The 15,113-nt window shown below is 34.7% G+C and overlaps 1 protein-coding gene across 2 annotated transcripts; it reads right to left on the bottom strand.

Moving 5' to 3' along the window:
• Nucleotides 1-4,078: 4,078 nt before the first annotated feature.
• Nucleotides 4,079-14,850, bottom strand: LOC138314601 (uncharacterized). Of its 2 annotated transcripts, none has more exons than XM_069255014.1 (14): nt 14,643-14,850; nt 13,863-13,952; nt 13,201-13,299; nt 12,822-12,920; nt 12,493-12,591; nt 11,057-11,157; nt 10,240-10,573; nt 9,337-9,528; nt 8,852-9,144; nt 8,438-8,705; nt 7,921-8,197; nt 6,823-6,873; nt 5,824-6,011; nt 4,079-4,212 (listed from the first exon to the last, which is right to left on the bottom strand). In XM_069255014.1, the coding sequence occupies exons 1-14, from the start codon at nt 14,679-14,681 to the stop codon at nt 4,192-4,194; spliced, it is 2,151 nt and encodes a 716-aa protein (XP_069111115.1). In that variant the 5' UTR covers nt 14,682-14,850; the 3' UTR covers nt 4,079-4,191. The 2 variants fall into 2 exon arrangements, with proteins under 2 accessions (XP_069111115.1, XP_069111114.1); XM_069255013.1 differs by having other exon boundaries at nt 5,701-6,011.
• Nucleotides 14,851-15,113: the final 263 nt, after the last annotated feature.

Raw genomic sequence — 15,113 nt, forward strand, 5'->3', positions numbered from 1 at the left:
TATGGCACTAGACTAGGCACCGACCCATCAGTATCATACAACACTCGATAATAGAACAATTAACTTTATCTATTAAGAATGGATACATGTTTATGCAAGTCTACCACATGGTCTCCTGTTGGTAAAATACATTTGCTTGTTCAAATAAAAAAAAAAAACCCAGATTAAGCAGTTACAAAAAAATCACAGAAATTATCCTTAAAACTATCACAGGACACATGTATATTACATACATACAGTACATAAATCTTATATACTTCTATTAACAGTCAGTGGTGAATTGATAATATAAAACCCGCTTATTTCACCAAAAGGCATTTTTCCTTTTAGATTGAAATTGAGTATAATTCTATATTTACTTCCGTTAACAATTGTGGTGTTATATCTAGTTTTAAAAGTCCCACAGAAACTGCCCTCAGCCCAATTTTCTTTTAACCTTTTGGAAGTACTACTCGTTGTCCTATTAAACTGTCACTATACGGCTCAAAGGACCTTCAAACTCCGTGTTCATTTTTCATTAAAACTACCAGCACAAACATGCTAAAATGGTATATCCTTTACTAAATATTCTAAATATTTTTTTATTGATAAATCGTTTGATTATACGTTTTTTAGCGGAAGCTGTTGTTTGCAATGTTTTTTTTAACAAAACTTTAACACTTAAGCGATAAAAGAAAACGAAACATTGATCTTTGTCATCTCATTTTTTAATGTCAGAATTTCATTCTCATTTTTTCTATTGGTGATGATTGGAGAAATGATTGCATCACATCACAATTGGAGATACTAATACCGCACTATCGTTATCGGGTATCACGTGGTCAATGAATTCATCCCACTAATTTTAAAATTAAAATCCGGGAAAACAGTTTTTGGTGACGTAAACATAGAGTGTTTAGATAACAGTTTAGCACTTTTTTGTAAAAATATCTAGCAATACATTTTCAGTGAAAGATACATAATTTTAATAATCATTTTATTTAAAAATATTGTATTGTCATTATGTTGAATGTCAGATATAATGGACGAACAGATTGGTTGCCATGGTAACAAATGACAGTTTCTGATGATTGGCTGACATTTAGAAGATGTCAATTAAGGTAAAAAATGGTACATATGGGTTATGCGGTATGCCAAAATAAAACGATAATTTTGTTACCGTGCTAAAAAAATCAAAACTCCTGACTGGTCAAAATTAAGATTGCAGCCTTTGTGATTTTGTAATTCTGTTTAAATAATTTTTGGAACGACAGAAAGATGTGAAATACATAGGTAAAAATAAATAAAACGTTGAGTCAGTGACATCATTTCCATAAATTATTTATTCAAATCGCATATATTCTGTCAATTTGTTATTGATTTCTACATAATATAACCCGCTGCGCCGTTTAAAGGCCTACTACCTTTCCGGAGCAAAATTTAAAGGTTTTAATTTTTTTAAATCATAGATAACATACGAAAATAGATATCGATGGCCTATGAGGTTATAACATGAAGCTTATGCAAGATATCCTTCGTAATATATGATAACAGTTGGGTTTCATTTCACTGTTTTGCCTTCTGGGGCAGTGATAATCAACTACCGCGCGGCATTTAGGACGACGGCGGGAAACATAAGACGACCCGCGATATGAAAATTAACATTTTATTTATTTAAATTAAATTGTTCAGAAGGTGATGATAAGTGTAGCATTACCGGTAAGTTGATAACTTTTGCGACTCTACAAAATTATCAATCTCGTTTTACATTTCCATTTTAAAAATTAAAAGCCGTTGCGGAAAGGTAGTGGGCCTTTAAGCATTTTTCTTAATTTATAAATTCTAAATTGGGTTTATGAAGTAATGCTTATAATTTGATTTATTTCAAGACCTAATTCCATACAAACAACACAAATTCATTGCTGGGATACGGCCACAGATTTAATGAACAAGACAGCAGCAGCACATGTCAATAAGCTTATATGTATGTACCTGAAACTCTCCAAGAGACTGATATCTCCAGCCGAATGCCCACTACGAGCATAGTGTCCAACAAACAGCAAACTGCTGAATGCTCACCTGAATTGTTAACCGACAAACAGCACCAAGCTGAATGCCCACCAGCATAATGAGCAACAAACAGCAACTTTATAAGGCTGTTCCCGGGGAAACCAGGCGAACACAACTCTTGTGTAGCACCAGCATCCAAGCAGTTGCCTATGAAACAATGTGATGGCTCCTATAGCCAGCACCCAAACTTGGATCTATCATCCATCTCTTGCAGAGTTACCTCCCCTTATCAGTTTTCCTCCTGAGTTATGCAGACAAAGCAGACCAACCCTGGATATTCCTAACACTTAAAAAGGAAAGGGGAATTTGCTTGTTGACACATGCTGCCGCCAACTTGCGAGAATTCCGCCAAAAAGAAAGCAACTCTTACTGCCCAAATCTGGCAACCACAAATTTCCTACGCCCTTTCATTTTAGCAGCTAAAATACTATAACATTTTTTATCACGAATGTCTCAAGTGCTGATTGAAAATCAGTTATAAATGTATCATTGCCAATATCAGATAAATGAGTACCGTCCCTACGAAACAGGCCTGGACAATCAAAAGATATTTCTGGATGGTGTGTGATTTTCCCCACAAAGGTTCTCACTACTTCCCAGCCCCATACCAAAACAACCTACACAAAACATCCGACCAGACCAGGACAGTCTCTGGGCATAGCTGGTGGAGCAATTGGATATTATTTGCTATTGCCTCTTTAAACTCGGAACATGGGCGGTCAACTTAATCATTGGAGCCCAAATAAATATCACCATAGACGGGGACCTGCCTGACTGACTAACAACATCCGGCGGACCTTAGGGATTAAATTCCACAAATATTTACCCCTAATACCTGCCCATGTATTGTCTTCTTTAATGTTCTCAAGACGACGGTTGTTGTTCAGTCTCTGTATTGCTATCTTCTTTGCCCAATAAATTATTGAAGACCCAATGGTCCACCCATCTGTAATGGACTGACAATGTTAGCATTTGTCATACTCTTATTAATTACAGCATGTACACAAAACGAACAAAGCTACCGTTGAAGTAAAAAAGTCCTTTAAACAAACAGTAAAAACAGCTAACGACATATCAATGTTGGAGCACTAATACGTATATATCTCTGAAAACATGCAGACTTCCAGCGACCCAGCACTTTGATCTGGTCATCCGGAGTTCCCCGCAATGAAGCCTCAGAAGCCGCTCCTATGCGAAAACTGTGAGTCTTAAAATTGGCAGCTAGGGCATTAGCGAACTGCAATATTTTCATCAAAACTGATGAAAATTGGTAACGAGACAATGACCACTAGCATGGCGAAGATATTCACGAGTTAGAGATTTAGACGTATCCTAACAAATACTGATGTTACCTTAACCGGGCACATTGGTAAATCTGGGAATGCACTGAAGACCAAGGTATGACCCTTACCTGTCTGATCTGTTTTTGAGTGGGTTAGTTTTAAAGTCACCACCTGATCATTTACAGACACATCTGATATTCCCACTGCATGAGTTTAATTAGCAGTACTAGTAAGTTCACCAACCCCATAAAACCGAAAAAGGCTAACAAGAAAGTCACACGAAATAAACATGTTTCATATGTCGAAGTGCAAACAAAAAGTAATGCACCTACAATCTTCCTTAAGATATCTAAGGTAATTGGAGCTCGCACATCAGGAGATGCCTTTGTACGCCTATAACCTTCCATAACTTTCTGTACTAAAAATTGTTTTGCATGATCCCTCATCCCTTAATTTTATGGTGGTAACTAATACCTGACAAGTAAGTTTGTGTAGTGCTGGGCGATGCTCCACTGATAGATAAATTAGCCAAATATTGTAAGAAATGATTGATAGACACCGGCCACATCTCAGAGAGACTGTATAACTCTCGGAATTGTATAAAAGATGACAGGCCTGTACTGTATGCCCGTTTTGTATTATTGGACAAACTACTCTGAATTAAAGTCTCAATCTCTAACTGAAGATTTCCCATAGATGGTTTGGCTGCCTCCGTTTTTTCGGGAGAGGAACTGCTCGCCCCCCCCCCCCCCCCCCCCCCCCAAACACTCACACACACTTTTTTTTTCTCTTGGGGGCGGATACAAGGAGACCACCCCGGCGTCTTGCCGCTTCATAATTCCAAGAGCCCTCAGCATACTTATGAAATCCGTACAGTGAACTGAAATTAAAAAATATCTGCAAACATGTGACTCTTGTTTGCTAAACCTATTGATGAGCGGATGTTAAATTAGCATGATGGGATATCCTTCTATACAATGCTTTCCGATGCCAAGCGAGATTACTCTTATATATTAAACTTCTTTGAAAGGGGGAATAACTCCTGCGACCTTACGAATGAGTCTTTGACACAAACTAAACTTCCATAATGGCTTCATTAAATTTGATTACCGTAAACGTCTGTACTCAGTATTATTTAAATAAAACTACAGGTAGTTATAAGGCATACATCTTCAGTTTTCCTTATACATTTTCAGTTTATAATGTGTCAGTTGAATAACCTAAACTTTCATCCAATGAAAATGAGTGTAACAAATGAAATAAAATCCTGAAAGACTAAAATTGACAAAGACAAAACAATAACTTATTATAATACAATGCAAAGCAAAAAATAGAATAAATAAAAAATAATATTCACAGGAGTAGAACTACACTTAATGATTTCAGGAAAAAGCAATCAAGAGATTTTGTTGAAGACATTGACCTAGTAGTGATAAAGGGGCATTTTCCGTATTTTATTATTATTACTGTACGAAAATGGATGTTGTATAATTTATGTATCCTAAGATCCACCTATGATGTAAACTAAAAATGGTCCAGTAACAACGATAACATAAAAATAGATCGAATCAGTGCGGTCATCATGCCTTGAATTCTTTTTCCTGCTAATTAGATACCTTGTACAATAATTTATCCATGTAATTTTATTCAACGCAAAAGGTTATACTCTCCTTCAATTGACTTACTTTTTCATTCAAAACATGTATCAAAAGTTAATAAAAGTAATTAATAAGTAATGCTAGCCGTGATTGAATTAGCACTCATGGACAAGCTACTGTATATTGATAGCGATTTCGGCAATAAGCTTTACAGTAGCCTGCAATTAAAAGGGAATCAACTTCACACCTATTATGCTTGGTTGTTTCTCCAAATGGTCGATTTTTATTATCATTAGAAATATCTAAATATAGTAAACGCGAATGAAAGTGTTGGTATTTAGTGGCGCTTTATGTGAGTTTAAGAACAGGATACCAATATTTATCCTAGTCTATCGATTACAAATATTAAAGACAACCTCACTATACTGTTGTAACTAATTGTATTATAATCCTTAAAAGTAACTGCATATACCAGTTTCTTAAAAAACTCCTTTTTATCCTCTCACTCGGTAATCGCTATGTCCGAAGCTGATACAGTCGAAATTTGACCCCTGTGATAATGACTTGTGATAAAATAGGATTTCAATTTTTTAAAATGATTATTTCATATGACGTTTCAAGACTAAATTCAGACAAGTTTATGGAAAGGCATTATCCTATATGTATATCTTAGAAATATACACTGATAGGATTTATTGTTGGACGCTGTCATAAAGTTTCTTAAGCATGTTTATTTGGATATGTTCTGTTCATGAAATCAAGATCCTAACCTGTGTTTATTTTGATACATTCTAATCCATTGGAATAATATCTCGGCGCCCAATAGCTTCTAATGCTTGCTGTAATTGGCTGACCATGTCATCGTTTGCTTTTGTCATGCGCCATTTCCTTACCACATTAATGGGTATATCACTTGCTCTTTTCGTGTCCTTCAATACAGTATCCATCAACTCCTTTTCCAGCCGAAGCTGGGTGCCCATTAGTTGTGCCTCTTGGTTTGTAAGCTTCTTTACCGCCCCAAGAAGTTTTTCCCATTTTTTTATCTGCTCCGGAGGGCCCATTGGTCCCACAGGGTCAACAACTGTTATACAAACAATACGACTATTGTGAGATAGGGAAAAAAAACCAAAACATTCAAAGCTTGTTACGTCGCGACACTTCACCTACATATTTTTATTATAGCTTAGACCTTAGTCTTTTATAGTCACAAAGATTAACAAAAACTAAAAAAAATGGATGAGAGATAATTGAATTCACACTAGTGATCAAATTCAACTCAACACTTTGGTTTGTTTTTATTCAGTAAGCAAAGTGACTAGGGTCAAATAATTTCTGAAAACTGTTATCAGTACGTGTTCGGTTTCGTTACAAGCAACGACAAAATAACAAATATATTTCAACAAAAAGCTAAAAGTACGTTGGCTTGAAAGCATTACGCGTGAACGCAAAAGCATTGCTTGCGAACCAAAAAGTATTGCATGTGAACGCAATAGTATTGCGTGTTAACGTAAAAGTATTGCGCGCGAACGCAAAAGTATTGCATATGCACACAATATTATTGCGTGTGAACGCAATTGCATTGTATGCAAACGCGATAGTAAACCTGAGACTTAACTGTCATTTACTCAGTGGTATATCATTGCGTTCGTACGTAATACTTTTGCGTTCACACGCATTATTCTTGCCTTCACGCGCAATAATATTTTGTTCGCACGCAATAACTTTTTATTTTTCTTGTCCTTTTCCAGCCACCGTAAAAAAGGGAGGTGTTATCCAAAAAATAAAATTCTAAGACAAAATAATAAGATTCCAAATCTGCAATGCAATGGTTACGATATGCATAATGTATACGCCCTGTATATGTTCTGTTATGGACGCTAAGTAATACCTACCAGGGATTGGGTCGTTATGTAAAGGTCCAGCTTCGGGTACACGCACCGGCTCTGAATACAAGAAAACACGAATTACTAGTCTATAATCAAACAACTCCGATATTATACTAAGTACATCATCGAGAAACATTAAATGAATGACGTCACATCAAATAATTCATAAATTACCACACTAAATAATTAAGAGGTTAATTTTCACCAAATTTAGATCTTTTAATAATACAAAATACATATTATACGAAACAGCTCTTACGTTAAAGAAACAGAAGGGAAACAACAAACAGATAACAAAGTATTAATAATTTGTTAAACAATTCGGTTATACCTGTAATCCAATAGGTCATGTGATATTTCAGACAGACCCATTTACTCATAACAATCAAAGTGAGAGACATAGATTATATTTGCCTCCGATATAAAAAAAATAGATGCATAGAAAAATTAACTTATACTCATAATATGCATAGTTATAAAGTAAGAAAGCATTACTTCAGCATGCTTATTACTGCGTGATAACTGTCTCTACTTGTAATGATTTAAACGGTAAAACATATCGGCCATTGTGTCTGTAAATACAAAGCGATATAAATAACACCGTACCTCTTTATATTGCCACACAAATCACGACACTGACAGTTAACGACAATTGTCGTAAATCGGTTATTTGTTTTCGCCAATGTGAATAGTCAGAATGAATGTACACAGACTGTGGTATGCAACTTTGCTAACCAGATCAACTGTTACACCGCCGTAGTGTATCACTCGACACAACTTCTGTCACTCAAATTGAATTCTATACAAATGCGCAAAATGTCAATAGCATAATTTGACGGAAATTTGACTTATTTCCAGTTTTAGTAATAATCATCAATGATTGTATAATATGTCCTAGGTATTGCGGCCATCAAAAGATTTCAATACATATCATGTTTAAAGAACATTATTCACGTAAAAGCTACAATTTTTTGTCTGATGTTCTTGCTATCATTTATAAAAAATGTAATAATTTTACGCTTTTTATGTCAATTAGGTTTCGATTATTTCCAATTTTTAATTACAATCATGAATATATATTGATCAATAATAAAAAAACCTTGCCTGGAATAGTCAGAGTAACTTTAATTGGTATTTCGCCAACTTTCTTGTGTTTGTCTTTCAACTCCTTTGTGGCGGTCTTGATGAATAGGAAACGAGTTTTTACTATTACTTCTTCGTATTTGTCAATTGAGCTGATGCATACATTCCCGTTCAGTTCCGAAGGGTTCCCTGAAGGTGTTACGATTTCAAAACTACACAAACTGTTTCTCCTTTCAACATGTACTAGCTCATTGATTTCATTTTCGTTGACTTTTCGTAAGTTGCCGTCAACAGCAATCTAAAACAAAATATGATGAGGACTATATGAAACATACATCGATACCTGGTTTGTACTATGAAACAACTTCAATGTTTGTTTAGGATTGTTCAACGTGAAATATGGACAGATTATGGTCGTAAACGAAGTGGCATATCACCTATACCTACTTATTTATTTGTAATTTGTATGATTAAATATGTATAACCAAAACACATACATGTGCATGTCTAATTATAACTGTCATGGCATCTACCTTACCCCAAATCGTTGTCCAAAGGGAAACAACATGGACTGATCTGACTTGAACTTAAAAATGTGAGAAGATCTTTGCACCTCCCTCTTCAACTCTTCAATCTTTCGTCTAGTTCCGCATGCTATGGTCACATGTGCTGGAGCTTCAGTGTCGTTCGTCTTTTTCACCGTAGCCATAAATACCACTTTTCGTTCGCGTTCCATGACGCTCCGAACTTTTTTTGTTGTTGATTCAGGATCTTTTTCATATATGCTCTTTGATGTTGGTATCATCCTTAATATAACAAATAAAACAAATGGTATGAAAATGGAAATCTGACATAGAGCCCGATAGATGTAGTGAAAAGGCTATCATACGTATAACAAATGAAGGTATTCCTCTTGGTCATTATATTTAACATTGTACATGCATGTACTCACGTAGAGAAGTGTCCGACTTTAAACACAGCTTTGCCGTTGTCTATTTTTGCCGGAATTACTTCCCATTTCCATTCTGCCAGCTTCCGATCAGGGTTAGATGTCATTAGTACAATGATTTCCTCCGATTGGTCCTTCGATGTTATGGGCAGCTTTACGTCTATTTCTTTAGTCGGCTGCTGACCATCATTTGTTGAGAGCTCTAGGATGTTACTCCTCAATATAGACTTACTGTCTTCGGATTTTCCTTCTTTATCTTGTTCGCTATCTTCAATGATACTCGTCGTATCTACAAACTTAATTAACAAGGTAAACTACACATTTGTGCAATACACATGTGTTTTGGCAGGAGTCAATGTATATGCATAATTTAAGCTGATTAAGATTGACCTGCAGCATAAGGATCTAGGATTATTAGGGCAATTAAACTAAATAATAAACATTTACAAATTAAATCCAAATAATGTATATTCAACATATAAACGCACCTTGATCAAGAGTTTACACGATCCGAATGTGTCAGCGGGGATATCTATTTCAGCTTCCGGTTCACACTTTGGTTCGATTTTTATTGCCTCCGTAGACATTTCTAAACATTCCGTTATTTCTCTTTTAGCCATGATGATATCAGAAATCCCAGTTGGTTCAAGAGGAACAGTAACTTCAACAATTGTTGTTTGCTGAAATTCAATAATTTCTATTAAAGATACAATTCTCCACTTATGGTCATCGCACACTTGACTGATTCGAAATTAATAGTGACAAAAACCACAATGATTTTTTTTTTTTTTTTTTTTTTAATGATTATACTTTCATTTGTACGAAAACCAAGCAAACGCTTGTGAAGAGTCCTTGCATTTTTTAAAGTTAAAAGTGGATGCTCTTAAACTCTGTTTACTTTTAATGATTACACTTATTTTTGCATGAAAACCAATGCATACGCTTGTAAGTAGTCTTAACATTTAAACTGTAAAAAAATAAAAGTGGGTGCTCTTAAACTCTATTTACCTCTCAACACTTTTCCGCTCTAAACTTAAACCACCACTTGTTATTAGATTTGTTTTAGATTTTTGCCTAGAAGGGATCGACAATACCGACTTTCTCAACCAATTTATCATACATGTTGGTTACCCCGACATATTCCATCTTTTTAAACATATCCTACTGACGCGTTCCATTTCTCAGACGATTCTACTTTCATATTTTTATCACTCAGACGAGTTCTTCTTCCATCTTTTTATTACCTAGACGTGTTCTTCTTTCATGTTTTTAGTTTTATGACCCTATGCTTACCCATATAATGTATGCCTATGGGACCTTATCTTCTGCTTTATTTATTTTAATTAACAAAACACACCTTGGTAACGTATACATTCGGTACTTCTACTTACCTCTCCATTCTCTGAACTCCCGGGTTTCACACCGTCAACAAGACCACCATTACTTGGAGACCGTAGAACCACCTCCTCGTTTTTGTGTAGAGACGTTTGAATAGTAACCCGGAGGGTGATATGTTTTACCGTAGATCCCCATGTCTGGCATTCCAAGCAATCGCCAAAGAGAGCTCCATCTTGATCTGTAACTTGTCTATTACTGTACTCCACAGGTATCCGACACATGTACAGGTAAAAGTCTCCCTGACCATTCGGAACTATGACATCCACACCGGTGTTCTTGAGATGACCTTCATTTCCGTTGATTCGCTTTATGTCAAATTTGATGTCTCTGAAGACAAAAACATTTTCAGATTTCATGTCATAATGAGGAAAAACGGTATAAAGCTAGTATATTAATAATCCGAAATAAAAGGCCAAAATAAATTCAAAGTAAAATCAAAATCATTTCTATGGAATATATATTCAGCCACTATAGGGCCTTCTTCAGTCCGAAATTGTATATTGGGAAAAGCTTATATCGTATTGTACCAAAATATTCACAAATAAATTGCAGTTTTGCACGTAGACTATGTAATTTACTTTAATACAATTTAATCCAAAAAAAAAAAAAAAAAACCAACAACAAAAAAACAAAAAAAAACATCCATAATATTAACTTTTAAGATCGACAAATAGAAGTACCACCAAATCAAGAATATCGTTCAAACACATAAATTAAATGCAATATTCCTAATCTATTAGCTTTCTTTGAAAATATCGAAACAAAGCATTGTCATAGCTAAAGGGAATCCTTTCCTTATTGCATGGTTACCCATTTCTAAATCCGGGATAGAGCCTGCATTGTTTTTGTATTAGCTTGCCCATTGCAAGGTCCTTCTCTCTTTTCTGGATTCCTGGGTCCGTTAACCACGTCTGTGAAAGTTAAGTAGCAATCTCTATCATGTTTACAAAATAAACATTCTGGTAACATTCTGGTATCTCAATATCCTCGTATGCTTCAATACATATTACTATTTATTATTTTTCTGGATTTTTTGTCACTTCTCATTGGTCAAAAACACGCCACGTGATCACCGATAAAAAACTATATTGCACGATTTTTCCGGAAGTAGTTTATCGAAAAAGTATATTGCACGGTTATTTTTAGATAACGTTATCGTCTGCGTTACCAAAACGCTTCGTATTTCTGGCGCTTTGAAACAAACGCTTTGATGACCTAAGTTCGAAGCGTAACCACAAAATGTGACAGACGACGTTGATTGTTTCGGTTTCTAACAGTTCAAGCTTTCAAAGTTTCAATATAAACAAGGTGTGAGAGAAGGAAATAATCGAATAACATTCATTAAGCGTCTGGAGCCATTGAATAGTGAATAACGTTTGATATTTATTTTTAAAATTCCACCTAGGCTACTTACAACATTAGGCCTAGGCTAATCCTACGGTATGTATACGATTTTTATTTTACGCAATTGAACACTAAGCATAAGATAATGTATCTTAATGTCAATCTGAATATGTTAATATATGTTTGACGTCGAAGGGTATTATTTCAAAGGAGAACAAACTATACATTTAATTGACTGTGTCCATTTAATTGACATGGAGCTATGTGGATAATGGAGTACATGTACATGTATGCAATTTACAAACACGCATACACCGGGTTCATGTAATAAAATCTTGAAGTGCATCAATTGATACTGTTTTCATATGTTGTTTTTGAATTATACTTGTTACAAAATCATAGGATTGTAACTGTCATCACGAAGCAGAATTTACAATGCGATGTTCATTTAGTTTCACACTCATTTCAAAATGTAAAAAATCCAGAAAAATAATAAAACAATTATAGCATTTTGATTTCGGTCAATACATGGTTATATCGACCACAGAAAAAATATCGACCTCGGACTACGTCCTCGGTCAATATTTTTTCTTTGGTCGATATAACCATGTATCGACCTCATCAAAATGCTATATTTGTATATTATCGACAATGTAAGGCATATAGTAGGGGAATAACTGTAATTTAACATTAACAATTATAAGATACTTGTCAAACGAAACAAATCAGAATAAAAATCATTACTTTAAAAAAACATTATTATGCATAAAATCAAAATTTCAAATATTGATTACAAATGTTGCATATTTTTGTGTGTCACTGAGCAGGGGGCGAGACACGGCCTCGAAGTGAGGATTACTACAGGTAGAAATTTTAATTCATTAGAACGTGTTGTACATTACCCAGTCAAATAGTTCCGGCTCTGCCCCAAACTGACACAATAGGTCCACCACTGCCACGTGTTTGTTATCGACAGCGTGATCCAGAGTTTGTCGTTTATTCTGTTACAATATAATAATCAATGAGACAAAATTGTTTATCTATAGGCAGAATACAAGTTTTACAAGTATGCTTTTAATCTTGGTACTACAAAAAAAATGAAATATTTTCGTCGTTTTCTGCATTTATTTCACCTTCATTCCGTTTTAGTATTGTTATTTTAATTCGGAGATTCATGAACTAAGCATTCTGTTTTGGATGTTACCCAGCGAATGCCTGTTAACAAACGTACCTTGTACCCCGTATCTATCTTGGCTCCAAATGCCACCAAAATCACTATAGACCGTACATGTCCGTATATGGCAGCGATATGGACAGCCGTTCGTCCGTCCTTAGAAATGAGAACCAGGTCAATACAATTATTATAATATCGTATTGGCAAGTACGTTATCGTTGTTACTACTGATAAACTTTTGATTAGTAATTAGATATCTGGTGAATTGTTGTTTTCCAAAAAGAGGTATTAGAAATACAAATGTTTTCCTACTTCAGTAATTGACCATCATGTAAACATCATTAAGCTAGTATTTGCATATATAAATATTTATCATCTGAAAAAATACCATTTCTTGTTTTTTGTCATTGTTAAGTTGTGGATGATGTCTGTTTACCTTATCCGAAGCCTCTGTATCTGCACCCTTTCTGAGTAGCTCTTCAATGACGTCATCGAATCCATGAACTGCCGCATAATGTAGGGGAGAGGAATCTGTCTGTTTTATTTGAATGATTAAGCCCATTAAAACAAACCATAGTCCTATATCAATTGTGTGTTTACAATTTAATGTTCAATGACATTTGTGTGGCATAATGCAATCACCTTTAATATTTTGTTGTCATGTTTACAGTAATTAAAACGAATGATTACCTCGTCATGTGATGATGTTTACACCAAATAAAACGAATGATGACCTTATCATGTGATGATGTTTACACTTCATAAAAACGAATGATGACCTCGTCATGTGATGATGTTTACACTTAATAAAAACGAAGGATGACCTTGTCATGTTTTGATGTTTACACTTCATAAAAACGAATGATGACCTCGTCATGTGATGATGTTTACACTTAATAAAAACGAAGGATGACCTTGTCATGTTTTGATGTTTACACTATATAAAGACGCGTGATTGCCTCGTCTTGTTTTGATGTTTACGCTATATAAAAACGAATGATGACCTCGTCATGTAATGATGTTTACACTATATATATATAAACGAATGATGACCTTGTCTTGTTTTGAATTTTACACAAAATAAAAGGAAATGATTACCTCGTCCTTGTAGTCTATTTCGACCCCCTTTTGTATAAGCTGCAGTGCGTCCTGTCTGCGTTTGTTCTTTATGGCTTGCAACAATTGTTTCTAACAAACCAAAAGTTGTCATCAGCATAACTACTGTAACTATATATATATCTTTGTTGATTTAAAATACCTTGTGTACTATAACATTATTAAAATATTATGTGATAATAACCAAATTATATATATTCATTACACAATCCGTCTGATATCCAGTGACTTCGCCCGTGTAATAGTTTTGCATATGTTACTAGTGCAATCTAGAACGTCTTCTTCAATTGGCTGGAAATTCAATATGATGTATAAAGTGACGTATTTAAACAATAACGTGAAGTCAGAATTTGAGGAAGTCGTGACAATATGGCAGCATTCGCTATATTTTGCAACATATCTTGACGTTGAAATTATCATTTGTCATGTGATAATAAATATTTTAAAGTGCTAATTTCATATGAGATTTTTTTAAACATGATATCTATCCAAGGCTCGCAAAAATAAAAATTTCGAAGACTTGTTTCAAACAATTTAGAAGATTTGCTCTTTCAATATCCTAATATGTAGACCGGTGTTATGGATTGTCCTTAATGCGTATTACATCACGACGGGGTTTAGCTTGTTGTAGAGTATGATATATTAAATATATCTCTGATTTTCATTAATCATCAAAAAATCAGTTGATCGATCGCAAACTACATCAAGTTACTGTAACAACAATGAAAGCGATCAGTAATTATAGTGAGAAAAGTAAATTACCTTTCGTTGCTGATCATCTAAATGTGTCACTTCCGCCATGATCGTGTGTAGATTGGTATAGGTTGCTATCTCCGTCGGCAATTACCAGTTTAAGTCTACTTAAGTGGTTTGTTTATTACAATGAGTATTGGATACGTCGTATCAAACTAGTCTTAGTTGGAATCGTCTGCTCTCTAAGGTGTATTATAGTAATTATCTTTATTATTGCAGTGTGTATATCTGGACTATGCAAATGTGTATCAAATTGCTTGTTCAACAAACAAGTAATGTGCGTATGTAACTTGACCGCAACCATTACACTTTGTAAAAATAAAAATGTTTTATTCATGACGAGAAGTTCCATGTAAAGAAACAGAATCGCATACCATGTAGCCGAATTTTGTTGCGGGGAAGGCATTTTGGCAATTTCGCAGGACTTTGCTATGCTTGTGAACATTAGAGAAATAATTAAGTATATACAAATTATTATGT

Source organism: Argopecten irradians, chromosome 2, assembly GCF_041381155.1.
Source record: "Argopecten irradians isolate NY chromosome 2, Ai_NY, whole genome shotgun sequence".
Taxonomy (NCBI): Eukaryota; Metazoa; Mollusca; class Bivalvia; order Pectinida; family Pectinidae; genus Argopecten; species Argopecten irradians.

Bases quoted from the DNA above. Each gene is read 5' to 3' on its own strand.
- LOC138314601 (XM_069255013.1), bottom strand. From the start codon at position 14,681: ATGGCGGAAGTGACACATTTAGATGATCAGCAACGAAAG. The intron at 12,592-12,821 runs GTACGTTTGTTA...ATATTGTAACAG, and splicing joins AGATAGATACGGGGTACAAG to AATAAACGACAAACTCTGGA. The intron at 9,145-9,336 runs GTGCGTTTATAT...TTGTTAATTAAG, and splicing joins CGTGTAAACTCTTGATCAAG to TTTGTAGATACGACGAGTAT.